At 44.9% G+C, this 26651-nt stretch overlaps 1 protein-coding gene across 1 annotated transcript in view; it reads left to right on the top strand.

Moving 5' to 3' along the window:
- LOC142312151 (melanopsin-B-like) overlaps window positions 1-26651 on the top strand; it is a 353734-nt gene that overhangs the window by 193482 nt on the left and 133601 nt on the right. The window contains exons 5-6 of the mRNA XM_075351056.1: window positions 8898-9069; window positions 26078-26233. Coding sequence (XP_075207171.1) covers window positions 8898-9069; window positions 26078-26233 — 328 coding nt within the window. The remainder of the gene's footprint in view (window positions 1-8897; window positions 9070-26077; window positions 26234-26651) is intronic.

Genomic DNA, 26651 nt, shown 5'->3' with positions numbered 1-26651 from the left:
GGCATGCACATCCGCTCTACACCCCTCTCGGGCATCGATCTCCCTGCGCAGCTGCTGTTGCCGCCGCTCCCAGCCGGGAGTACTTTCTGTTTGCTCCGGTTCAGCGTGTGCGGGGGACGGACCCAGCCAGAGTCCCTCCGTGTCGGCTACGACCGGCACCTTCAGTAATGAGGGACCCCGCTGTGACATGGCCTCCTCTGCCTCCTGGCAGCTGCATCCCCGCCGTGCCTCCGGTGCATCTTTGCTGACGGGCTCAGCCTTTGGCTTCTTCCATAGAAGCGGTTCAGGGTGGTCATGAGCTTCTGCTGCAGGTCGGTCCACCGGGGCGGATTGGCAGGGTACCGCTACCGGTGGTGGTGGTAGCGGGCCTAGTGGCGGGGCAGCAGCAGCTAACGCGGGTAGCGGGAGAGGCAGCAGGGGGAACGGGTGTAGGCCGGGCCCCTCAGCCGCAGCGGCCGATCCCTCGGGAATACAGGGACGTGGGTCTCTTACTCGTTCCTCCAAATCTTCCTCCACCTCGCATCTCCACATAGCAGCTGCCACTTCCACCATGTCGGCCTCCCACTCCTCCAGGAGGAGCTGCATGCGGACCTGCAGACGGCTGCTTAGCTGGGCGGTCCGGACTTCCACCCACGCCGCCATGCCGGGCGCGGGGACCATGGTGTTGTTGGTCAGACTCAGCTTCTTTAGCAGCGGCCTCTTCCAGGAACCAATAAATGGCCGCAGGGTCCTGGCGTCCCTGCTTCCACAGCCGCGCTCACATGCGGCCAGCCGCCATTTCGTCCCCCTTAGCTCTTTCCGGCCCCTCCTCTCTCGGGGCGGGGTTTTGGCCTTCGCGCCTTTACTGCTCGAGAAGACGCTCGAGCGGGAACTTTTCGCGCCAAAGATGGCGGCTTCTGAAATTTTTCTGCTGGATACCTCCGGCGGTAACAAGGCTCACCTCTACCAGACGGCAGAGCGGTAAGATCCTGTTCTTGACGCCAAGTTGTCGCGGGCGGGGAGGAGGGTGTCAGCACACCGCGCTCACCCCTTCTGCTCGGGTCCGGCAGCTGCTCAGTGGTGGCTCGAGCTGTGGGCCGGATCCCGGGGTTTCTCGAGCGACACTCCTCGCCCGTGAGTGAAAAGGGGATTTTGGGTTGGGAGATTGTTTATTGTCCGTGACGCCACCCACGGTTGTGGTGATTTCACCACCGCTGCTCAATATGGGGATCCCGGGGATGGTGATGCGGAGCAGCCAGTTGTTGTGTTGCCCCTCCGTGGGTAGGGGTTGGTGATCCCGGGGCCCAGTGGGGTGCAGGGGCGCAGGGGCAGCGCTGTGCCTTGCGGCACTGAGGTACTCACTCAGCCAGTAAACACGACACAGTTCTCGGTAAACAAACGGCTGGTTGGACGGGTCCCTCGGACGGTTCACGGTGCTGCGGTTCCCTGCAGTTAGCGGTGACGGTCTCTTCCCTGCACCTTTGAAATGTCTGTTTGGTAGCGGTGGATTCCCACCGGTTACCCGCTCCCCGACTACAATCTGTGCCGGAGGAGCTCCACACTTTGCCCGCAGGCGCCGGCCCTGGGAAACTGGTGCCTTGGCGGTGGCGGTGTTTCCCCGTTGTGGTTGGACCTTTGCCGTCAATCAGGACTTGCTTGTTGGGAGATCTGCGTCCCCTTCACTAACGGATTTAGCAATTTGCAGCGACTCCAAGCCTTGCCGGGATCCGAAAAGCCCCTGCCTTGGTGCTGACTGCCCTTCGTATACTGCTCCAGACCCCCGGATACACACAGCCTCCGTGGTCCTTCCAGCAACCTCCAGACAGTCCCACTGCAGACCTTCACCACTGTCTGCTGACCTTGCTGACTCCGTCTGGGCACACAGCCACAGACCAGCTTCAGGCTTTCTGTCACTTTCACTGCTGTTTCACTTCACTCTAGCTCCCTCCTGAGCTACACTCTGTTCACCTCCTACTCCTTAACTCTACTTCACTCGAGCCCTGCCTGGGCTAATCTGCTTGGAACTTCCTGCCTCCAGAGCTGTGAACTCCTAGGTGGGCGGACACCAACCGCCTGGCTCCACCCCCTGGTGTGCATCATCAGCCTCTGGAGGAAGGCAACAAGGATTTGTGGGTTAGCTGGTGTACCTGCAGGGAATGTGGGGTGCGTGTGTGTTGTTACCTGTGTCCCCTGGCTTGCCCAGGGCGACACACAGATGCACAGTCACAAGTCCACAGCCTATTAGGTGACACCCATACTATTAGATCAGGCGGGCTGCCAAGCCATACTCCATCTGTGCAACATACAGGGACAGGAACTCTAATATGCAAGGCCTCACAGAAAAGTGAGAATAAAAAAATATGAAGTTTTAGTTGGTATTATTGCCAGAGTACGGTTTGGCAGCCCGCCTGATGTAATAGTATGGGCGTCACCTAATAAGCTGTGGGCTTGTGACTGTGTATCTGCATGTGTGAACAGCGCTTTATGCAAGCCATCAGTGTGCTGTTTTACCAGTTTTTTTCTTGTTATTTTTATATTTAGTGTAGGGATATACAAGCATGAGGTTCCTGTGACAAGGGTTGTAGGCTTCCAATAATCTGGCCATAATACCAACTAAAACCTCATATTTTTTTGTACAGGATAAAGCCAGGCCCCTTTCTGTTAGGCTTTGCATAAGGCATTGCTGTAAGTAATATTTGACTTTGAAAACATTTTATTGTTAGACTTAGGTGCGGATTACAGGCGGTTTTTCTGCGCTTTCGCTGCTAAAAACGAGTGTGGGTTATTTTACCTGCAGATTTTCCGCATCTAATGTTAGTGTATTGGAAAAATCTGCACAAAAAACTCAGCATACTAGCAAGACAAAATGTCATGCTGCAGATTTGAAAAACGCACCACAGGTCAGTTAATGCTATCTAGAATAGAAGCTCAGAGGACATGAGATTTCTAAAAATCACATCCACTTTCCTGGGACTGTAAGGCTTAGTGTACACAGTGCCTTTTTATCGCATTTATTATGCGTTTTTTAGTGCAGTTTTGTCACAAATCTGCAAGGAAATCCTTATGCCAGCAAAGTAAATGAGAATCCTGAAGTGTTGTGCACATATTCAGGTTGTTTTCCTTGCAGATTTAGTTGCAGAAAAAATCTGCGGCATGTCAATTCTTTCTGCATTTTTGGCTGCGTTTTTGCCATTGAAGGCAATGAAAAAAGCACAATAAAAATGCATAAAAAAAAGCAGGAAATAAACATCAAATCGTGGCAATAATGTGCATTTTTTACTGCTAGAAGATGCAGATTTGGTGCAGATATTTTTACAAACAAACCTGGAACATGTACACGTAGCCTAAGTGCTGCATTTTTGACACAGCATGGAAAACTTACCAAAAGCTCATTGTGGGAATGTAACCTAAAGCTGGTGTCACACATAACGACGACGACAACGACGTCGCTGCTACGTCACCATTTTCTGTGACGTTGCAGCGACGTCCCGTCGCTGTCGCTGTGTGTGACATCCAGCAACGACCTGGCCCCTGCTGTGAGGTCGCCGGTCGTTGCTGAATGTCCAGCTTCATTTTTTGGTCGTCACTCTCCCCGCTGTGACACACACATCGCTGTGTGTGACAGCGAGAGAGCGACGAAATGAAGCGATCAGGAGCCGGCACTGGCAGCTGCGGTAAGCTGTAACCAGCGTAAACATCGGGTAACCAAGGGAAGACCTTTCCCTGGTTACCCGATGTTTACGCTGGTTACCAGCCTCCGCTCTTGCTGCCAGTGCCGGCTCCTGCACTGTGACATGTGGCTGCAGTACGCATCGGGTAATTAACCCGATGTATACTGTAGCAAGGAGAGCAAGGAGCCAGCGCTAAGCAGTGTGCGCGGCTCCTTGCTCTCTGCACTGTGACATGTAGCTGCAGCACACATCGGGTTAATTAACCCGATGTGTACTGTACCTAGGAGAGCAAGGAGCCAGCGCTAAGCGCGGCTCCCTGCTCTCTGCACATGTAGCACAGCGACGTTATGATCACTGCTTCTGCTGTGTTTGACAGCTAAGCAGCGATCATAACAGCGACTTACAAGGTCGCTGTTACGTCACCGAAAATGGTGACGTAGCAGCGACGTCGTTGTCGCTGTCGCTTAGTGTGACACCAGCTTTACTGTCTGATCATTTATGTGAAGTTGTCATGTCTCCAAATGCTATTAACCTGCAGATATAGAGTTAATTTGCAGGTTATAGCATTCTAAAGCCAACGGATTTCAGTCAAACAGGCATGGTGCCACGGCTTCAGTCACTAATTAGTGCAAAATGAGTAACGTATGTAACCATACCCTGGCACCTTAACTGACAGCCATCTCAGTTATGTATCACTGCAGAGATGGCTATCAGTTAATGTGCTGGGGCAAGTTTACAGTCATCACTCACTTTACTAAACAGTAACAGAAGCCGCACCTACTGCCTCTATGACTGAAAGCCAGAGACTGCTGAGAAGAATAAAGTTCATTTCATTCCATCAGCTGGGCTTTCAGTGCAGTGACCACACAGCTTTAGAGTGTTATTAACTCAGATTAACCCCATAGCTGCAGGTTGATAGCATTTAAGGACATGACAGGTTCCCTTAAGGACTTTTTTGTCCCTTCCATAGTTTGAACAGGGCAGCAGTGTGCATATTTGACCTTAACCAGGGAAAACTTTTATTCAATGGTCAAATGTTTGATGTTGCAGGGTACACTGTTATATGAAGTCAGTACTCACAGATTGAACATTTATCTAGTGCATAGAATAGGGGTATTAAACCTTTTCTGTGGCACCCTGGCAGATTCTCAGGCTGCAGGCTTAGTCTTTCTGGCTGCTGGCCCTTTAAAACTCCACATGTGCTGCTATTGCGCCCACGCAGTGTCCACTACTGAACGCTACATGAACATACACTGAAGCATTAGGCATTCATGCTGGCCAGTGCCAGCATACTGAGGACGTACTTTGTGGGCAGGGTTAGAGCATGATACACTCCTATGCCATAGAAGAAGAGGAGCATCAGCCCGACTATCCCCAGTGCTGTACATGCCTTCATATGCTATGAGCACCACCCAGTGCTGTTTTTGCCCCCCAATGCTGTTTGTGCCCCCACAGTGCTGTCCCTGCCCCCAAGTGCTGTCCATACCTCAAGAGCTGTCTATGCCCCCTCTGCTGTGTGCTGTGATGTATAGCATCTCCTGTGATGTATATGCCCCCAACATCTCCTATAATGTATATTCCCCCAGCCACTACTGTGGTGTATGTGCCCCCAACTGTTCCTGTAATGTATATGCCCCAGCCCCTCCTATGATGTATATGCCCCAACCCCTCCTGTGATGTATATGCCCTTAGTCCCTCCTGTGATGTATATGCCCAAGCATCTCCTGTGATGTATATATGCCCCAGCTTCTCCTGTGATGTATATACACGCAGATGCTCCTGTGAAGTATATGCCCATCATCTCCTGTGATGTATATGCCACATCATCTCCTGTGAGGTATATAACCCCATCATCTCCTGTGATGTATATGCCTCCTGCCCCTCCTTTGATGTATATGCCTCCTGTCCCTCCTGTGATGTATATGCCCCAGACCCTCCTGTGATGCATGTGCCCCAGCATCTCCTGTGATGTATGTACAGCAATTCCACCATTTCCTATGTATATGATTTACAAAACTTATTATCACAAAGAGTTGACTTGCGCTCCATACCGAGACAAACTTGGAAAAGCAGTTGTATGAAGTTGTGAGAAGTAATATGATCAATATCACCTACCATCACAGCCGCACCAAAGAGAAGCAACTCCAGCCACCACAGTACTGTGTGTTAATTAATTGTTTGACCAAATATAGGCAGGTAATTTTCAAGTTGATAATTTTGTGTGGTCCCCTAATGATGGTAGAAATTTCCAAATGGCTCTTGGCAGAAAAAAAGGTTCCCCACCGCTGGCATAGATGGCAAATGCTTCTGGTCAGAGTTTATGATTTGTGGCTCCAAAATAAAGCTTAAGGACTTGACCCTTTGGGGGCTTTCAGACAAAAACTTTTCATTATTAAATTCCAATAGCTGTAATATTTTTTTATTATTTTTAGCCAGTACAGCTATATAAAGGTTTATATTTAGAGCAAGATGTATTTGGTAAATTTTGGGGTACATAAAACTTACTGCCTATGATTTACTAACTTTTTATAGGGAGAAATAGAACAGAAAATTGCACTTCTGCTGTTGATTTTTAATCTTTTATATTTTCCACTGTTAACATGCTGCATAAATAAGATGTTAACTATATTCTGTGGGTATGCATGCTTAAGATGATACCAAAGTTATATCGTTTTATTTAGGTTTTATTATTTAGTACAATAGAACACAATGAAAAATAAATCATTTGTTTTTGTATCACTAAATTCTTAGATCAAAACATTTTACAATTTTTTGTCAACTAAGCTGGGACAAGACAGTGCCATTTTCTGGTACACATGTTTTTTTTATACTTTTTTATGCTTTCTTATGCTTTTTTAAAGTTTGAATGTATAAAAGAAACGATTCTAGATTTTTTTCAATACTGTTCACTATTCAGTTTTATTGACATATTAACTTTGTTTAGAAGCTCATTAGTAATTATTTATTCAACCATTAAATAGTGTTTTTGTAGAGTGGCGCAGGGCGGTAGTCATGGATGAGCTATTGATTCTAGACACCCTGGCACACTACACGAAAGGGCTAGCACTGGCTGGGTGTGTGGACTTTTGTAGTGTGGGCAGGGGACCCATGCAAGCCACATACTAGACTGACCATATAACAATTCATATTGACAAGGAGACCAAATCTTCACTTTAAACAACTCTTTACTATATGGTTCACTCTCCGTCACAACTTCACGTTCCAGATACCAGGCATATAGTTTCCAGTATGTTCCAGATTTGCACAGCACTATCAGACACAGTTCAACTTCCCTCTGGATTGCTTGAGATCTAACTGGTCATGTGAGTCCTAGCGCAACTCAGTCCAGTATTACAACACACACTGTGACGGTCACCTTGCCTTCCTGCAGTCCCACATTAAGACTCCTTAAGAGTCCCATCTTAATCAAGGAAACATTTGCACTCTTGGATGTTTAGTGGGAAACTACTTGGTTAGTTTACTATGTTTACATGTCAATGAGGGTTAAACCGGTACCTTGACAGTAAAGGGGCATAGCCACTAGTGTCATGTGTAAAGGTATCCAATTACCATGACAGTTAAGGGACCAGACTGCTAGGGTTCTGTCCTCTGGCTCCTGTTGCCTTATGCCACTCCGTTTAAGGATCAGTCTCTAGTTCCAATGCTGTGTACACCTTGTGTCTCTGTCAACACTCAAGCTTCGTACTATATTGACTTCTGTCTCCTCTCTTTCTCTTTCTTTGCCACAAACCACCCACTGTATGTGACCTTGATGAAAGACTGATGGCATGTAAATCACTTTTGCTCACTAGATGTTCACTGACTCATGTAGAATGATCCGTCACTTTCCCTTCCAGGATGGGCTAGTCCCAACTCTTAACTACTTATGACCCTGTAGTCCAGCAACCTCCGGAACAGATGCTATATAATACATACAATAGATTAGACCTTGCACATTGCATACCCTTACTCATATATATCACATTCTGCATCACAATTCACATAGCATAATATTTCCAAAAGATGCAAGACATTATTTACATTATTCCCATTACAATAATGGAAAGAGTGCCTATACGTGCACCTGAAAGCTCTAGGAGTGCCGTATTTCCTCTATTTTTCAGTGTATTCAGAAGTATGATACAATAATAATAAAACCCAATATAGTTTACTGTCTGAAAAAAATGTAAAGAAACATTTTTGGAGGTTCACCATATTCAAAGAACCATACATTTTTTAATTTTCTGTAGACAAGGTTGAGTGATGGCTTATTTTTCAGTACATTAATGGATCAGTATATCTGCGCTGGATTCTGTCTTGTGTGGATGGGCCTCTAGAGCTAAGTCAATTGTATAGAAAACAAATGCCTAATGTTTTTTTAGATCAAACATGAGTCTCTAACAGAAGCAACTGGTGCCATCTTTACACACCTGTGGCTGCGCTTCATGGGACAGCAAAGTTTACACCATATAGTGCAATATTGGGATATTATAGTATATAGATCAATTCATTGAAGGATCACAGGTTCAAATCTCCTAAGGGAAATAAACATTAAAAACAATCAAAACATTGAACCTACCCCAAAGTGATAGCAATACAACCATTAGCTCATCACACAAAAATATACCCTCACACAGCTCTTTTGATGGGACAGTAAAAATGCTACAAGTCTTGGGAAATGGTGTCAAAAAACAACATTTATTTACTGTTTTATAAACTTGATTTTTTTCCACGTTATGTTTGGTATTGCCATAATCACCTTTACCATATAATAAAGGCTGTAAGAACAACCCTCCCAAAAAAACAATGTCAAAATTGCATTTTTCTTTTATCATTTTATCCCACTTGGATTTTTTTCCATGAATGAATGGTATCTTTCCAGAATCTTTTTCTGTTTCAAAATGAATGGTGTCATTGAAAACGACAACTCTTCCTGCAAACAAACAGGCCCTACTATAGCTATGTCAGAGAAAAAGATAAAATAAAAACTTTAAAAAATAAAAAAATATGGCTCTTGGAAGAAGAGCAAAAAAAGAACAAAAAAAAAATTTTACCCAATTCTTAAGGGGTTAGAGTAACTACACAGTAAACTTCATTGTACAGAAGGAATATTCTACCTAATTATAGTAATTTTTTCTTGGTAGACTATGATTTTACCTTTTCTAGAAATAATATGTCTACTATGTAAATAGTATATCTTTTTTATTTATTGTTTCAGTGTATTAATTGTTAATTCTTTTTTACTAGGTTCTTATGTGCCTGAGGGTTTAATGATATCATGCACATGGGACTATGTCACATCTACAACTGCAAACAAAAGTTACACTATGATGCTGTGCTGCTGTGTCTTCTTCATTCCACTTATCGTGATACTTAATTGTTATTTGTTAATGTTCCTGGCTATCAGAAGTACTAGCAGGTAAGACACAATTACATCTTCATGAGGAAGTTTGTAACTGATGTTGCCCTTGATGGCTAATAATTTCTCAATAACTGAACCAATGTATCAATAATGTGAGTAATAGCCAAACTGGAAAAATTACACAATTGAGCAGGGATTGAGAATTCATTTTTCCAAGGGGCCACATGAGAAACCATGACTTGTGTGGACTGTGGAGGGCTGAACCAATAGGCTAAAATTATTTCTGATCAATATTAATATTAAGATAATTATAATTATTATTTTATATTAATTATATCACTTGATATTGAGCAGAATTATGTATGCTCACATCCCTCTATACACCGTATGAGCACACACACATCCCCCTATATACAGCATGAGCCCTCACACAGCCCCCTACATACAGTATGAGTCCCCCATAGCCCTTTTATATACAGTATAAGCGTCCACATAGCTCTTTATGTGCACTATGAGCCCTCACATAGCCCCTCTATATCAAATGTGAGTCCCCACATAGCCCCTCTATATATAATGGGAGCCTCAACCAAGCCCCTCTATATACAATGTGATCCCCCCACATAGCCCCTGTATATACAATGTGAGCCCCACATAGCCCTTCTATGTACATTGTGAGCCACCAAATAGCCTTCTACATACAGTATGAGTGCCAATTTAGCCCCTTTATAGAGTATGAGCCCCCACAGTGTCCTAAATACAATACTAGCACCCACATATAGCCTCCAAACTACAGTATGAGCCATCACACAGCTTCCGAAATACATTATAACACATATTACATATTACATAGCCTCCTATTTACATTATGAGCCTCATATAGCCTCCTATATACCTTATGAGCCCCCACATAGCCTCCTACATAGATTATTAGCCTTACTTAGCCTCATATATACAGTATTATCCCCCACATTGCCTCCAATGTACATTTCTGAGCCCCACATAGCCACCTATATACATTATGATTACTTAGTTTAATTAAATTATTCTCCATGTATTTAATGTCACTTATTATGTTTTGGGTTCGCTACAGACCCAAGAGCATAATAAAATTAGTATTCAAAAAATAAATAAATAATATATATTTATGCACCTTACCGCTCCCATTTCCAAACCCTCTGCTCTTCATCATTGCCCATCTGGTCCTCATTACATCTTCTGAACCCTGACACTTGTTCTGAAATCTCCAGGACTCTCACCCTGAGCCAGGTCTTTAGGCTTTAAAGATGTTCAAGAAGATTCTGCAGAAGTGCTTGAAAGGTCCTGCCATCATGATGTAATGATGAGAACCACCAAGAGTCTCATCAGACGAATGGAAGAGTTCTGGTGAAGAGGGGATGGGCAAGAGACATGAGCAATGAGGTGCATACAGGGAGTTTTTTTTAAAAAAAATTGAACCTTCCAATTACCCTTATGATTCACATGGAAGCGTATTAATAAAAATACGCAATTTGGCAAATGTAGATTTTTGTAAAGTTTGAGTAGAACTCAATTCCCCTCAAATTTATTTGATCATCACTAATATCTATTGTAAATCCATAGTCTTAGGCATCCAACTGTTGGACAAAGCGAACTGGAATCAAACAACAAAGGCTTGAAGAAATGCTTTAGTTATCTAAGTGTTCAAATTTGTAATGATCCCTGACATAGTTTTTCCTTTAATGTTTATCCACTCTGAAACTAAGGTTGACAAAGGTATAAGACAAAGATAATTCACAAATCTCCTTATTTGGCAAAAGTAACACAATAAAGATGAACGTCCGTCCTAAAATACTTGATTTTTTACAAACGCCTTCCTTCTTTATTTATTTATTTATCTTTATTAAAATTAAGGCTATGTGCCCATGTAGCGTATTTTCATGCAGTTTTGCTGCGTTCTGCACTGCAGCGTAACTACATGCGTCCTGCATCCCCAGCATAATCTATGAAGATTGTGCCTGATCCATGCCCATGTGGCGTATTAGAACGCAGCGCTTCGGCTACTGCTGAAACGCTGCATTCTAAAAAGCAACATGTCACTTCTTTCATGCGCTTTGGATGCAGCCCCCGCTCTGTCTATGGGAGAGGCTGCATCCATAGCGCATCAAATCACTGCAGAAATTTCTGCAGGGACAGAACGCAATGTGGGCACGTAGCCTTAGGGGTACTTTGCACACTACGACATCGCAGCTGCATGTCAGTGGGGTCAAATAGAAAGTGACGCAGATCTGGTGTCGCTGTCGATATCAGAGTGTGTAAATAGTTTTTGATACGATTAACGAGCGCAAAAGCGTCAAAATCGTATCATCGGTGTAGCATCGGTCATTTCCATAATTTCGGAAGGACCAATGTTACGATGTTGTTCCTTGTTCCTGCGGCAGCACACATCACTGTGTGTGAAGCCGCAGGAGCGAGGAACATCTACCTGCGTCCTGCGGCTCACGCCGGCTATGAGGATGGAAGGAGGTGGGCGGGATGTTTACGTCCCGCTCATCTCCGCCCCTCCGCTTCTATTGGCCGTCTGCTGTGTGACATCGCTGTGACGCCGCACGACCCGCCCCCTTAGTAAGGAGGCAGTTCGCCAGCCAGAGCGACGTCGCAGGGCAGGTAAGTCCGTGTGAAGCTGCCGTAGCGATAATGTTTGCTATGGCAGCTATAACACAATATCGTATGTGCGACATGGGCGGGGACTATCGCGCTCGGCATCGCAAGCATCGGCTTGCGATGTTGTAGTGTGCAAAGTACCCCTTAGAGTCTATTCTCTAAGTATATCTAGTGAGCGAAGTGCCCAAGAATTAGGCACCAATATTTAATTATAAATTAGAAATGTCTCGACTTACCTGACATAAGAAAATGCTATGAAGTTGATTATCTGAGTAGAATTCTTAAATGGCATATTTATCTTCATAAGAAACTATGGGTTGCCTTAAAGTAACAAGATAAAGAAATCGCCAATTTAATCTAAATTAACAAACATTATAAAAATAAACACAAAAGTGTCACTTCTTTAAAAATGTAGCTTCAAATTAAGAAAAATAGAATTTGCTGCCATTAAATCTGACAAGAAATGTCTTTGATATCAATATCACCTCACAAATATTGGAAACTGAAAAAGAAAATACATAATTACACCAATTTTATTAAGATATCAATATATCAAAGTTTGATTGAAGGAAAACTTATACAGTAAATACTATCTTGAATAAAAACAAATATGATCAGCAAAATCTTGAAAGACAATAACCAAGTTGTTTTTAGACACAAAGATACTGACCCTTCAGAAAATGTATAATAAACAAAATGCATCTGCCAAAATCTGCAAACTTATAAACATGGATCAAACAATTCCTACCTCAATGGTCCTCTGAGTCTCATTAAAATTTATGTTAAGATCAAACAAAAGAAAGATTCTTAGATATAGATGTTCCATTTCTATACATACGAGAATTCAGGAAATAAATTATAAATCGGAAACTCGATGGTATAGAACACCTTAAGTTCTGTATAGAAGTAACCCAAATTGCTCCTCATTTTATTGAAGATGTGAAACAGAGATAGGAATTTACACCTAAATGTATTTACAGTTCAACAGTTTTGGAATAAGATGAGACAAAACGTTGATCATTTGTATCAAACATGCGAATATTTCTAAAAGTCACTGATTACACGGCAAAATTGGTTAAAAAATTAAAACAATTGAACTTAACTAATGATGCTTAAAATTGCTGAGGAGGTTGTATGACACCTATGACACCTTTCATGCAGGCTTAATAAAAACCTGCATCTTTATTACTTCATCATCATCATCATCATCATCATCATAATCATCATTCATCATCATTATTATTGCATTGTTAGTAGCTAGTCTATTACATCACCTATTTAGTCTATTGAGCCTTCAGTATTCTATCATCTTAGGGTGGCCAATCAAAAAACGCCAACTCTGCTTCAATAATTTAATCCTAATTACAGTTGTACCACCTACTTTTATAAATGATCTTGTAATGCTGTTACTGGCATCCCTGCACTATCCTTCCTCCCTCACCCGGCATAGACACCAAAACACTCACCCTCCCGGCCGCTCAGCGGTGGCTTCTGTGTTCCCAGTCCCTGCTGCTGGCACCTCTACTGGGAGCATGCTTAGGGTGTGCACTTGCATATATTCTTAAAGGGCCAGTGCACCCTATCCTAGAAGTTATGACTGAGAGACACTATGTATGTAAGGCATCTTCCCCCTATGCAAAGTGCCTGTGCAATGTAGTGTAATCTTATAGACATTTTGCTAGTTGTCAGGTCTCTTACCCTTGTGGTGCTGCTCTCTTTCTGTATGTATTGCTAACAGCAGTCTGTATCCTAGCACCCATTGTTGACCTTAGGGAGATCAACATATCCACTGTGGAGACACCATCACGTGTTTCTCAACGCAGTGATTCTAGAGCATTGCCCCCTGGGAAGTATGCAAATAAGAAAGCCGCGGAGACACCATCACGTGTTTCTCAACGCTGGCAGGAAACTAGCCAGGTCTTTCACCGGGAAGGAACAACCACGGGAAGGGCAGTCTCCAGTCAAGGAGACCACCTATACCAAACATGGTATCCATCCACAGACAGCCGTTTCGGGGTATTTGCCCCTCATCAGTGTGGAGTAGGAATCTGGCTAGTGGGGGCAATGCCTAGTATAAGACTACTTAAGCAAGCATTGTTGACCTTAGGGAGATCAACATATCCACTGCGGAGACACCATCACGTGTTTCTCAACGCAGTGATTCTAGAGCATTGCCCCCTGGGAAGTATGCAAATAAGAAAGCCGCGGAGACACCATCACGTGTTTCTCAACGCTGGCAGGAAACTAGCCAGGTCTTTCACCGGGAAGGAACAACCACGGGAAGGGCAGTCTCCCCTCATCATTTGCCCCTCATCAGTGTGGAGTAGGAATCTGGCTAGTAGTCTTATACTAGGCATTGCCCCACTAGCCAGATTCCTACTCCACACTGATGAGGGGCAAATACCCCGAAACGGCTGTCTGTGGATGGATACCATGTTTGGTATAGGTGGTCTCCTTGACTGGAGACTGCCCTTCCCGTGGTTGTTCCTTCCCGGTGAAAGACCTGGCTAGTTTCCTGCCAGCATTGAGAAACATGTGATGGTGTCTCCGCGGCTTTCTTATTTGCATACTTCCCAGGGGGCAATGCTCTAGAATCACTGCGTTGAGAAACACGTGATGGTGTCTCCGCAGTGGATATGTTGATCTCCCTAAGGTCAACAATGCTTGCTTAAGTAGTCTTATACTAGGCATTGCCCCCACTAGCCAGATTCCTACTCCATACTGATGAGGGGCAAATACCCCGAAACGGCTGTCTGTGGATGGATACCATGTTTGGTATAGGTGGTCTCCTTGACTGGAGACTGCCCTTCCCGTGGTTGTTCCTTCCCGGTGAAAGACCTGGCTAGTTTCCTGCCAGCGTTGAGAAACACGTGATGGTGTCTCCACGGCTTTCTTATTTTCATACTTCCCAGGGGGCAATGCTCTAGAATCACTGGGTTGAGAAACACGTGATGGTGTCTCCGCAGTGGATATGTTGATCTCCCTAAGGTCAACAATGCTTGCTTAAGTAGTCTTATACTAGGCATTGCCCCCACTAGCCAGATTCCTACTCCACACTGATGAGGGGCAAATACCCCGAAACGGCTGTCTGTGGATGGATACCATGTTTGGTATAGGTGGTCTCCTTGACTGGAGACTGCCCTTCCCGTGGTTGTTCCTTCCCAGTGAAAGACCTGGCTAGTTTCCTGCCAGCGTTGAGAAACACGTGATGGTGTCTCCGCGGCTTTCTTATTTGTATCCTAGCACCTGCTGTACCCGCTGCTGCACCTATCAATACCAGCTGTACCTACCGAACTCACTGCTGCACATATCCTTACCAGCTGTACCTGCAGTACCCACTCCTCCTTTTGTGTCTGCTGTCCCAGCCATACCTGCTGCCCCCGTCCACTCCTGCCGGTCTCCACCATCCAGTCTGTATCAACCATTCCTGCTGCACCAGTTTATATCAGTACCTCCGACCCCTGGGGCTAGCTGTCGCAGTACCAGGTCTCCCTGAGTAGCACCTGGTGGCTACTGGCAGCCAAACCCAATCTCACCAACAGAATCTCTGGTGAATACCCAGTGTGCACAGATTCATGCCCCTCAGGTGAACCGGTGCTGCGGCCCTGTGGGTCTATTCCCGGTCGCATTACAAATGTTCCTGCCTGCATTGTAGATCTCTGTGTAAGGTATATAGTTTTAGAATTCCTTAAATTAGTTTCTTAGCTTATTGACATGTTTCTATATATTTTTTTTAGAAATGGCTTTCTTGCATTAACAAAGCAGATAGTTTTTGCTACATATGCGTAGAAATTCCTTTTACATCACATAGGCGAAACTTGACTACCATGATAAGGAAAGCCTAAAACCTGTATTACATTTTCATTATGTGAGTTCACAATATCATAAAAAAGAAGGATAAATGGTATTTTTATAGAGAATTTAGTATCTTGGTGATGGCATTGGTGCATGGTATCACATGGTGTGTGTCTTCTTAAAGAAAGAAGGAAGTTTGGGTTGCATGCTTAAGAAAGGGGGTGTTCCTCCAAAATGCTGCAGCAGGTACAGATCATCAAGTCAGTGTTGGTGCCTCTCTGTTATAGCATTCTTGCCTCCAACTGGAGCATATGGACTGATCATTGACTGATTATACTGGAGTTTGTTTTCCTTATTCATTATGATGTTATTACAAAAATAATGAATATTTTTCCTCTGAATTGATTGTTTTGTGGATGTATGAAAAAATATATAAAGACACTGAATGTGATGCGCCCACAGGGTCTGAGGTTACCCATCACCGGACCGCGGTTCTTCTCCTGGGTTGTCGCAGTTGCCTTGCCCATTTCCGTGACCCCAGTAGTGTCAATAAAGATGAGGATGGGGATGATGGGAGTAGTTGTTTGTGACGCCACTTGTGGTGTGCGGCCAGCATTAGCCGCCACTGCGAGAAGTCTCTCTCTGCTGGGGCGGATGGTGACGCAGCTCGGGTGTTGCAGTTCTCCACAGGTAGAGCTAGGCCCCAGGGAGTATGTTGGGAGCAGTAGTCACCTATGGCGCAGGGGCACGATGTTGAGAGCGCCGGCAGTAACGGGACGACACAGAGGGTGCAGTTCAAGTTCTTTACTTTCTCACTGGAAGCACACTGCCGTTGGCCGTTGGCAGCTTCAGCTGATGCTGGATACTTTGGAGGTCAAGGCTGGTGTTTCCCTCTGTGCGTCACCTTTCGACGGTTTCCCTCCACCCACACTCCTGGGCCGTGGAATGGGTCACGGGTTCCTTCTGAACGCCACGCAAACCCTGGGATCACCCTTCTTTCATAAGAACCCGGTTTGAGCTTCCAGCTCCAGACCACGGGCCCTGGACCGTCCGTGTCTTTGCTTATCTCCTCCTGAGTGCGACCTGGCGCTTGCTGCGCCCGGAGCTGACTAACTTCTGTGTGCAATGGCTCCTAACTAACCCTGTTGGTGCTCCACCTCCCAAGTTCATGAACTAGTGGGCAAGAGGTCCCATACCTCAAGATGGCCACCCCTGCACCTACCCTAGCCCAGTCCCAGTAGAAGAGCTCCCGTGTTTATGTGTTGGATGAGTGAATTTGGTGGTGATTACCGGTGATGACCTCCTCCATATCTGAGATTAATACTGCACCTCGGGTGCCAAAAATGGAACAAACTAAATTTTATTTCTCCCAATTTTTTTTATTTACTATTTTTTGTTTAACCCCTTCACCCCCTGGTGATTTTCCTTTTCATTTCTTCCTCTCCTTCTACCAAGAGGCAAAACTTTTATTTTTTTCTGTCAATATAGCCATATGAGTGCTTGATTCTGCAGGGCAAGTTGTACTTTTGAGTGAAACCATTAGTAGTAGAAAATGGGAATAGTGCAATTGCACTATTGTTTTGGGGTTATTTATTTACCACATTCACAATATGAGAAAACTGAACTGGCAATATGATTCCCCAGGTCAGTACTAGTTCGTAGATACCACATACGTACAGTTTTACTTTTATCTAAGTGGTGAAAAAAAATGCAAATGTTTGTTCAAGACCCATAGAGTTCACATTGTTTGGGATCTAGGGCTCAGTTATGGCTAATTTTTTGTATCTTGAGCTGGTGTTTTTAATTATATCATTTTTGCATAGATGCAATGCTTTGATCCACTGTTATTGCATTTAATGCAATATGGTGGCGACCAAAAAAACATAATTTTGCCGAATGGATTATTTTCTCTCTACGCCGTTGTGTACCGATCAGATTAATTGATTTTATATTTTGATAGATCAAGTATTTCTGAATCTGGCTATACCAAATATGTGTTTTTGTTTTTTTTATATTGTTTTATTCTCATTGGGTCAAAAGCGGGGTAATTTGAACCTTTATTTTTTTTTATTTTTCAGCATCACTCTGATCAGCAGAAATGTTGTATTACCGTGAGTGACGGTGCTCTGCCAGCATTCACAGTAAACACGTTATGACAGCAACAGGGGCCATCACCTGACTTAACAGCACGTTCCCCACCAGAACATGATAGCGCGATCTAAGGAGTTAACAGGGGCAGGTGAATCTCCGATTCACCCGCGCCTGTTAGCCACACATGTTTGCTGATCTGATCTGGGGATTACAATGGGCTGTCACGGTAACTGGGGAGAGGCGACCTACAATGTACATACAGTTAGGTCAAGAAATATTTGGACAATGACACAAATTTTGGAATTTTACCTGTTTACTAAAACATATTCAATATACAGTTATGAAATCAATGTGCATTTTTAAGAGCATATTCTCAGCTTTAATTTAATTTACATCCTAATACATCCTAATTGGAGTAAGGATTTAGGACTTAAAGCTCTTTAAGGCTTCTTTCACAAGTCTGTGAAAATCGCACACCTTTTTCACGGACATGTTAAAGGCGCGTATGGCCCTCCTTGTGCCGTGTTTATGGCACACGTGTGTTCTCCATGTGCTATTTATGATAACACACGGAGAACAGGAACTTTCTGCTCACCTGTCCTGGTCGTTGCTGTCCATGGTGCTGATCTACGATCTCCGACCCTGCCGACTCCCCGCTGCTGCTGCTTCAGGCCGCGGTGCAGTGAATATGCAATGAGCATAATGAGCGGGAATCGGAAGCAAGTGCCAGCAGCGGCAGAGACAGCAATGCTGGAGAAGGTGTGAATAGAAATTCCTTTTAATTCACAAACAGGTGTGTTTTCTCCGCTGCGTGTCACACAGATCACATCCATGCGGTCCTTGTGCGGTCCATGTGATACCCGTGATGCCGGAGAAAAACGGACATATCTACGTGTGGAGCACACAGGCACACGTATGCTCCACACGGACACACAGTCCATGGCAAAACATGCACTTGAGCGCAGACCCATTGATTTTAATGGGTCTACATGTGCCAGTGTCTCCGGCACGTGAGGAAATGGACCAAACACATACTGGAGACACGGACGTGTGAAGGAGGCCTAACATGTATTACTCACAACAACAACAGGGCAACAGTTTTTACCTGTCCAGGCCAAAGAATCTAATGCAGTCACAGGATGCAGCAAAACCCCTTAATAAAGATGGAAGCAACAGGTACAAAACACTGATTGAGCAGCCTCTCACAAACTACCATTTCCTGGAGGTGGTGATTGCTTGGTATTAAAATTGCACACAAGAAAGCTTGTATAGGGTGCCGTTCCCACATGTAGGTGTGTCGCGGGCGGAGGAGGGGACGCTGCCTCTCCCACTGCTCGGGTCCGGCCGCTGCTGCTGCGGCTGCCGCTGCTCGGTGGTGGCTCGAGCGGTGGGCCGGATCCCGGGGACTCAAGCGGCGTTCCTCGCCCGTGAGTGAAAAGGGAGATTGTTTGGATGGTGGGGGATTTGGTTATTGTCCGTGACGCCACCCACGAATGTGGTGATATTGGTGACACCACCGCTGCTTTAGACGGGGATCCCGGGAACGGTGACAGGGAGCAGCTTTGTTGTTAGTTCTCCCCTCCGTGGGTAGGGGGTTGGTTGTCCCGGGGCCCGGTGATGGGGTAGGAGTGGATGGCAGGCGGGTTACGGGGCCTGGTGAGGTGCAGGGTCGCGGGGGCAGCACTGTGCCACACGGCACGGTGGTACTCACTCAGCCAATGATGAGGACACAGTTCTCGGTAAAACACACAGCTGGATGGACGGGTCCCACAGACGGCTGGGGTGTTGTTTCTCCCGGCAGTTTGATGGTGACTGCCTTTCCCTGCACCTATGTACGGTAAATGGTTCCAATGGGTTCCCACCGGTAACCCGCTCCCCAGCTTGGATATGGGCTGGAGGCTCTGACCCTGGGAACGGTAGCCTTGGCGGTGGCTGTGTTTCTCTCTCACGGTTGGACTGTTGCCTTCTGTCGGGACTTGACTGCTGGGAAACCCAGGAGGTTCCCTTCGCTAACGGATTTGGCAAATTCACGGCGACTCCTAGCCTTGCCGGGGTCCATACGCCCCTGCCAGATGGTGCTGACTTCTCTTTGTGTACCGGTCCGGTACCGCCGGGCCACCGCCCGTCCACGGTCCTTACGGTAAACTCCGATAGGCCACTCCTGCAGACGGTCACCACCGTCTGCCAACCTTGCTGTACCGCCCGGGCCACACACCCGAACACTGTCAGTTAGTTGCTCACTTGCCACACTTTCCTTCCTCTCACTTTCACTTCCCTCACTGAACTGTCTGCTTTTTCCCGCCTCCAGGACTGTGAACTCCTCGGTGGGCGGGGCCAACCGCCTGGCCCACCCTCCTGGTGTGAACATCAGCCCCTGGAGGAAGGCAACAAGGGTTTCTGTCTGACTTTGGTGTGCCTGACCGGGAGTGTGGGATGTGTGGGTGTTGTTCTCTGTGGCCCCTGGCTTGTCCAGGGCGCCACAGGTGCACATTGTCTGGCTTACTATTAGACTAGGCAGGATTCCCAGCACTATATAGATGCACCACACAGGAACGGAGACTCCAGTTTACAAGGCCTATATTAAAGGGCTTGGCTGCATCCTGAATAAAAATATAATGTTCAAAAAATCTATAAATAATATATATGAGGTATTGGTTAATATTTTGGCCAAAATACACAAGCTTGCAACCCAAACGTCAAGGCTCCTCATGTCTTGTAAGTCCCTATACTGATATAAAAAGCAACAAAAAGAGGAATGTATCGTATTTTTCAGATTATAAGACGCCTTTTATGTCTTAATATCCGAATATAGCTTACTGGGATGGCTGTCTGTGCTGCTCTGTGTGCGGGCGGCCGGGTGCCTGTCGGTGCGTGCGGGCAGCTGGGTGCCTGGTGCTGGCAGCCGGCTGCCTCTTTGTCCCGGCAGCCGGCTGTCTCTCTGTGTGGTTGGGCAGGCGGGTGATTGTGCGGACTATGGTGGCTGTGCTGCAGGTGTCCCAGTCTGTCAGCGGATCCGTCTTCAAATGATGGCACCGGGAGTCAACACGTGCGCATATGGAGCTCTTGGATGAGAGCTCCATCTGCACACGCACCGCTCCGGGCACCATCATTTGAAGCCAGGACCACGGACAGACTGGGACACTCACCGCACTGGCCTGCTCCACCACTAGCCAGCCGCTGCCACCACTAACCCGCCGCTGCCACCACTGACCCACTGCCGCCGCTGCCACCACTGACCTGCTGCTGCCACCACGGACCTGCTGCCGCTGCTAACACAGCCTCTGCCTCCTGTGACCCCGCTCCCCTACGGTAAGACAACACCGGAGTATAAGACTGACTCTATTTTTTTTTCTTACATTTTTTTATCTCTAAATTTGGGGTGTGTCCTATAATTGTCCTATGAAATGACAAATACGGTAATTCTTTGAGGCCTAATATTGCCTGAAAGGTCTCTTGGTGGTGGTGGTGAGTTACACGTGTGGGCATCTCATATAAGGGAATTCTATTGCATGCACATTGCCATTAGATCATTCTTCATCAGTCTGCAGGCTCTGGAAGTGAAAAATAAGCCATGAACATCATGTCTTGCAAAAACAAGGAATTAGCACATGAAATTATGTCACCTGCTCATTTTAGAAAAGCAATGCAAAATACAATCTATTTACGCACAATTTTTTCCTCTTCTGTTACACACCTGTCTTGGGTTTGGGCTTTGCTCTCTTCTCCCCCTTTCACTAAACTTTCTTGTGTGTCATGTCAGACTTTACAAGTAGCCAGCCATACTCCCATGTGATTAGCTCCCTAGGCCTGTATAAGGCCTACCAAGTCTTGGTATTAATACTTTTGGTTTCTCTATGCATGACAAAAAGCCAGAGTTAAACGAAGATGACGATGATGGCCATGACCGCCAACTGTCATAGCAGGACAATGTAAATGAATTAATTTGTGTCTTGGTCATGCTTGTCAGCCTGGTAAGCTGTATGTTGGAATGCTTGGGTGAGGACAGGCATACTATTTCTATTAAACAAATGGATGATTATTGGATAGCCAAGCTTTTTGACCATTGCTATAAAAGCAAAATGGGGATTTTTTCAAGAATCTGAAAGGGAGTTCAAATTGGGTTATTGGCAGGATAAGATCTACGACTTGCTCTGAAAGGTTTTCCAGTCCCAAAGCTTCCCCACCAGTGACAGCAATTAGGTCTACGAGTAGATACAGATACAGTACAGTATACTCTGCATGCAGAATTATTAGGCAAATGAGTATTTTGATCACATGATACTTTTTATACATGTTGTCCTACTCCAAGCTGTATAGGCTTGAGAACCAACTACCAATTACGTAAATCAGGTGATGTGCATCTCTGTAATGAGGAGGGGTGTGGTGTAATGACATCAACACCCTATATAAGGTGTGCTTAATTATTAGGCAACTTCCTTTCCTTTGGCAAAATGGGTCAGAAGAGAGATTTGACGGGCTCTGAAAAGTCCACAATTGTGAGATGTCTTGCAGAGGGATGCAGCAGTCTTGAAATTGCCAAACTTTGGAAGCGTGATCACCAAACAATCAAGCGTTTCATGGCAAATAGCCAACAGGGTCGCAAGAAGCGTGTTGGGCAAGAAAGGTACAAAATAACTGCCCATGAATTGAGGAAAATCAAGAGGGAAGCTGCCAAGATGCCATTGCCACCAGTTTGGCCATATTTCAGAGCTGCAACGTTACTGGAGTATCAAAAAGCACAAGGTGTGCTATACTCAGGGACACGGCCAAGGTAAGGAAGGCGGAAAAACGACCACCTTTGAACAAGAAACATAAGATAAAACATCAAGACTGGGCCAAGAAATATCTAAAGACTGATTTTTCAAAGGTTTTATGGACTGATGAAATGAGAGTGACTCTTGATGGGCCAGATGGATGGGCCAGAGGCTGGATCAGTAAAGGGCAGAGAGCTCCACTCCGACTCAGACGCCAGCAAGGTGGAGGTGGGGTACTGGTCTGGGCTGGTATCATCAAAGATGAACTTGTGGGACCTTTTCGGGTTGAGGATGGAGTGAAGCTCAACTCCCAGACCTACTGCCAGTTTCTGGAAGACAACTTCTTCAAGCAGTGGTACAGGAAGAAGTCGGTATCGTTCAAGAAAAACATGATTTTCATGCAGGACAATGCTCCATCAAATGCATCCAACTACTCCACAGCGTGGCTGGCCAGTAAAAGTCTAAAAGATTAAAAAAATAATGACATGGCTCCCTTTTTCACCTGATCTGAACCCCATAGAGAACCTGTGGTCCCTCATAAAATGTGAGATCTACAGGGAGGGAAAACAATACACCTCTCGCAACAGTGTCTGGGAGGCTGTGGTGGCTGCTGCATGGAATGTTGATCGTAAACAGATCAAGCAACTGACAGAATCTATGGATGGTAGACTGTTTAATTTTTTAGGGTTTTGTTTTTGCATGTCAGAAATGTTTATTTCTAAATTTTGTGCAGTTATATTGATTTACCTGGTGAAAATAAACAAGTGAGATGGGAATATATTTGGTTTCTATTAAGTTGCCGAATAATTATACACAGTAATAGTTACCTGCAAAAACAGATATCCTCCTAAGATAGCCAAATCTAAAAAAAAAAACCACTATAACTTTCAAAAATATTAAGCTTTGATATTTATGAGTCTTTTGGGTTGATTGAGATTATAGTTGCTGATCAATAATAAAAAAATGCTCAAACATACAACTTGCCCAATAATTCTGCACACGGTGTATTTAATATAATTGATAATCTCGATCCGATTTCTAGGTGGGTAGATTGGACCAGTGGCAAGAACTGGCGCAAGCCACATCTCCTAGTCTGCACTATCCTAATTTTCTACTATGCGGCTACTGCAACTGTGCAGCCATGCCGATCACAACTTTCCTAGCTGCACATGATGTTTTATAATGATAAAATGTAGTGCTGATGCGAAACGTACTCTCTTGAGGGTTTACAAACATCAAACAGCTCATAAATTAGGGATAATATTTTTGAAAGGCTTGATGACAACATTGACAACAAGCCATTGCTTCTTTACTTTGAAATGAGCTAGCCAGTTCCTGCTCCCTTAAAAAAACGATCATTTTTAAAAGGCTTGATAAAAAGCTTTAGTATTTGCTTGCGATGCATTTTAAAAATAGCAAACCTGTTGCAGATCTATCTAAAAAACAGATAATTGGTTTACTACTATTTGAGAAATCATTACGTTTATTTTCAAAAGTACTGAGCATACAGGGCCCTTTGCACACTGCGACATCGCTAGCGATGTCGCTAGAGATTGCACCAGCCCCCGTCGTTTGTGCATCATGGGCAAATCGCTGCCCGTGGCAAACAATATCGGAGGTACGCGTCACACGTACTTACCTGCCTAACGATGTTGCTCTGGCCGGCAAACCACCTCTTTTCTAAGGGGGCGGTTCGTTCGGCGTCACAGCGACGTCACACACTGGCCCACCAATAGAAGCAGAGGGACGGAGAGCAGCTGCATGAAGGTCACTCCCACCTCGTTGCCGGAGGATGCAGAAACGCTGTTGTTCATCATTCCTGGGTTGTCACAAGTAGCGATGTGTGCTGCCTCAGGAACGGCGAACAACTTGCGTCCAGAACGAGCAACGACATTTTGAAAATAAACGATGTGTCAACAATTAACGATGTGGTCAGTATTTTGGATCGTTAGCGGTCGCTCATACGTGTCACACGCAATGACGTCGCTAATGAGGCCGGATGTGCGTCACGAATTCCGTGACCCCAGCGACATCTCATTAGCGATGTCGTTGCGTGTAAAGTGGCCTTAACTATTTTTCTCCCTAAATAAAGGCATAATTTTTGGACACCTTATGAAAAACTTTTGCTTTTTTGTTTAGCAAAAAAAATTGCTTGACCCGTCTTCGGTTTTGACCACCTGTATATTAACAGTAGCAAAACAGACCTCCAAAAAAGGATAATTTTTGGATCATTTCTTTAAAGGGAACCTGTCTCATGAAATTGCTATTCACCTTCAGATATGGGGTTAATCTACATTATGTTAAAAGTGTTTGAATCCTGCCCAGAGCCTGTACATTACACTTGGCTGTGGAAGAACAAGAATGGGTTTCAGTCACGAGAGCCCCCCACACTGACTGAAAGCTTGTTCTACTACTGAGTGGCTGTCAATCAGTGCTGGATGCATAGTTGCAGCCACTACTCTCCATACACAGAGCGGTGACTAAATCTGCTCTGGTGTTACCATGTGACTGAAACCCTAATGCTGCCAGTAGATTAATTTCCTCCCATCAGCGGGTTTTAATGTACAGACGTTGGGCAGATTTCTAACAGTATTAACCTACAGAGTCTGAGGAGTTTCTATTCACATCCTTAAAGGGTGCTTTACATGCTGCGACATCGCTAATGATATATCGTCGAGGTCACGTCATTAGTGACGCACATCCGGCGCCGTTAGTGACATCGCTATGTGTGAAGCCGCAGGAACGACGAACATCTCTTTACCTGCGTCCACAGGCAATGCGGAAGGAAGGAGATGGGCGGCATGTTCCGGACGCTCATCTCCGCCCCTCCTCTGCTGTTGGGCAGCCGCTTAGTGACGCCGCAGTGACGTCAATGTGACGCCGAACGCACCTTCCTCTTGAAGGAAGGATTGTTCGGCGGTCACAGCGATGTCGCTGAAAAGGTATGTGCGTGTGACGCTGCCGTAGCGATAATGTTCACTACGGCAGCGATTACCAATGTCGCACGAATGTCGCAGCGTGTAAAGCACCCTTAAGATGGGTCTGCAAGGCAGCCTTGGCTGCAAAAGGTTTTGCAGCCAAGGATCGCTGTATGCCATTGCATAGTGTGGGCAACCCATATAGAACCATGTAAAGTCAATAGCTAAAAATCTGACAGACCCAATTTGCTTACTGTGGATCCAGGCCCATGCAGGGTCACAATGTGACCGTAATCACTTGCATTACGATGCAGTGGTATATGTGTCGGTCAAAGTTTTCATTGTAAGTTTAGTACGTTTTATAGAAATGTGCATCTCAATACAGTGAATAAAGCTTATTTCTCGTTGTTGCCAATGTCCAAACTGTAGCTGATATGAACCCTCTTCAGGAATTAGATTAAAATTAATACCAGATTTTTGTAATGGGGCAGCTGTTAAGGCAGACATTACCAGATATGAAAGATTGGAAGGATTTATTAGTCTTTATGGAAATGAGGAGTTTTTAAGCAGCATTGCATTGCCAAGAAAAGCAACCTCCCTAAGATAATATATTTTATTTTGTAAAACATACTAATAGGCTTTGTATTTTTTAAGTATTTTAATACAACCTTAAATGGAAACATTTTACATTTTTCATACTATAGATCTCTGTTATTAAAATAAACAAGTTGATCTTAAAAGTGTTCATGCAAAAGTGTTTCAATGAGGATTAAGAGCCACAATAGAATCCTATGGCATTAATTCCCATATAAAATGATTGCAGCATCCACCTCTTTCTTTTAATATATACTATCTGTTTTTTCTCAGGAATGTTCAGAAGCTTGCATCCTGTGGACGGCAATCCTTGTTGTCACCGTCTATAAAGAATGAATGGAAAATGGCAAAGATTGCTTTTGTCATTATAACTGTTTACGTATTGTCTTGGTCTCCCTATGCTTGTGTAACATTGATAGCATGGGCTGGGTAAGCAAAATAATATTAATAATTCTATATAAATAAAAGTAATAATTAATGTATGATAAGTTATAGTTGAGTATATAACATGCATATATTAGTATGTATTTAAGGGGTAACTGTACTTTCAAATAACTTTTCAGTATAAGCTGTCCTCTGTGAAGACATAATGAATAACAATGTATCTGGCCATCATCTCTTTTATGTCTTGCATTTTCACCAGTTTTCCCTTGTGCAGGTTTCTATTTCTATTTTTCAATCCATTGGGAGTTGTGTGTGTATTGGCAGATAACAGAGAGCAGCAGCGTGCACCCTTGTGGTCGGCGCAGTGGTGTCAGTGACCTTGGCCGGCCCCTGCACTGCTGTATCTGCTTCAGCAGGTCCTCCACCTCCTGCTGCACAAGCGTCCTGCTCTGAGACACCACTG

Source organism: Anomaloglossus baeobatrachus, chromosome 1 (genome assembly GCF_048569485.1).
Source record: "Anomaloglossus baeobatrachus isolate aAnoBae1 chromosome 1, aAnoBae1.hap1, whole genome shotgun sequence".
NCBI classification, from domain to species: Eukaryota; Metazoa; Chordata; class Amphibia; order Anura; family Aromobatidae; genus Anomaloglossus; species Anomaloglossus baeobatrachus.
Note: the sequence above shows the minus strand (reverse complement) of the source record. Positions and strands in the feature narration are given on the sequence as shown.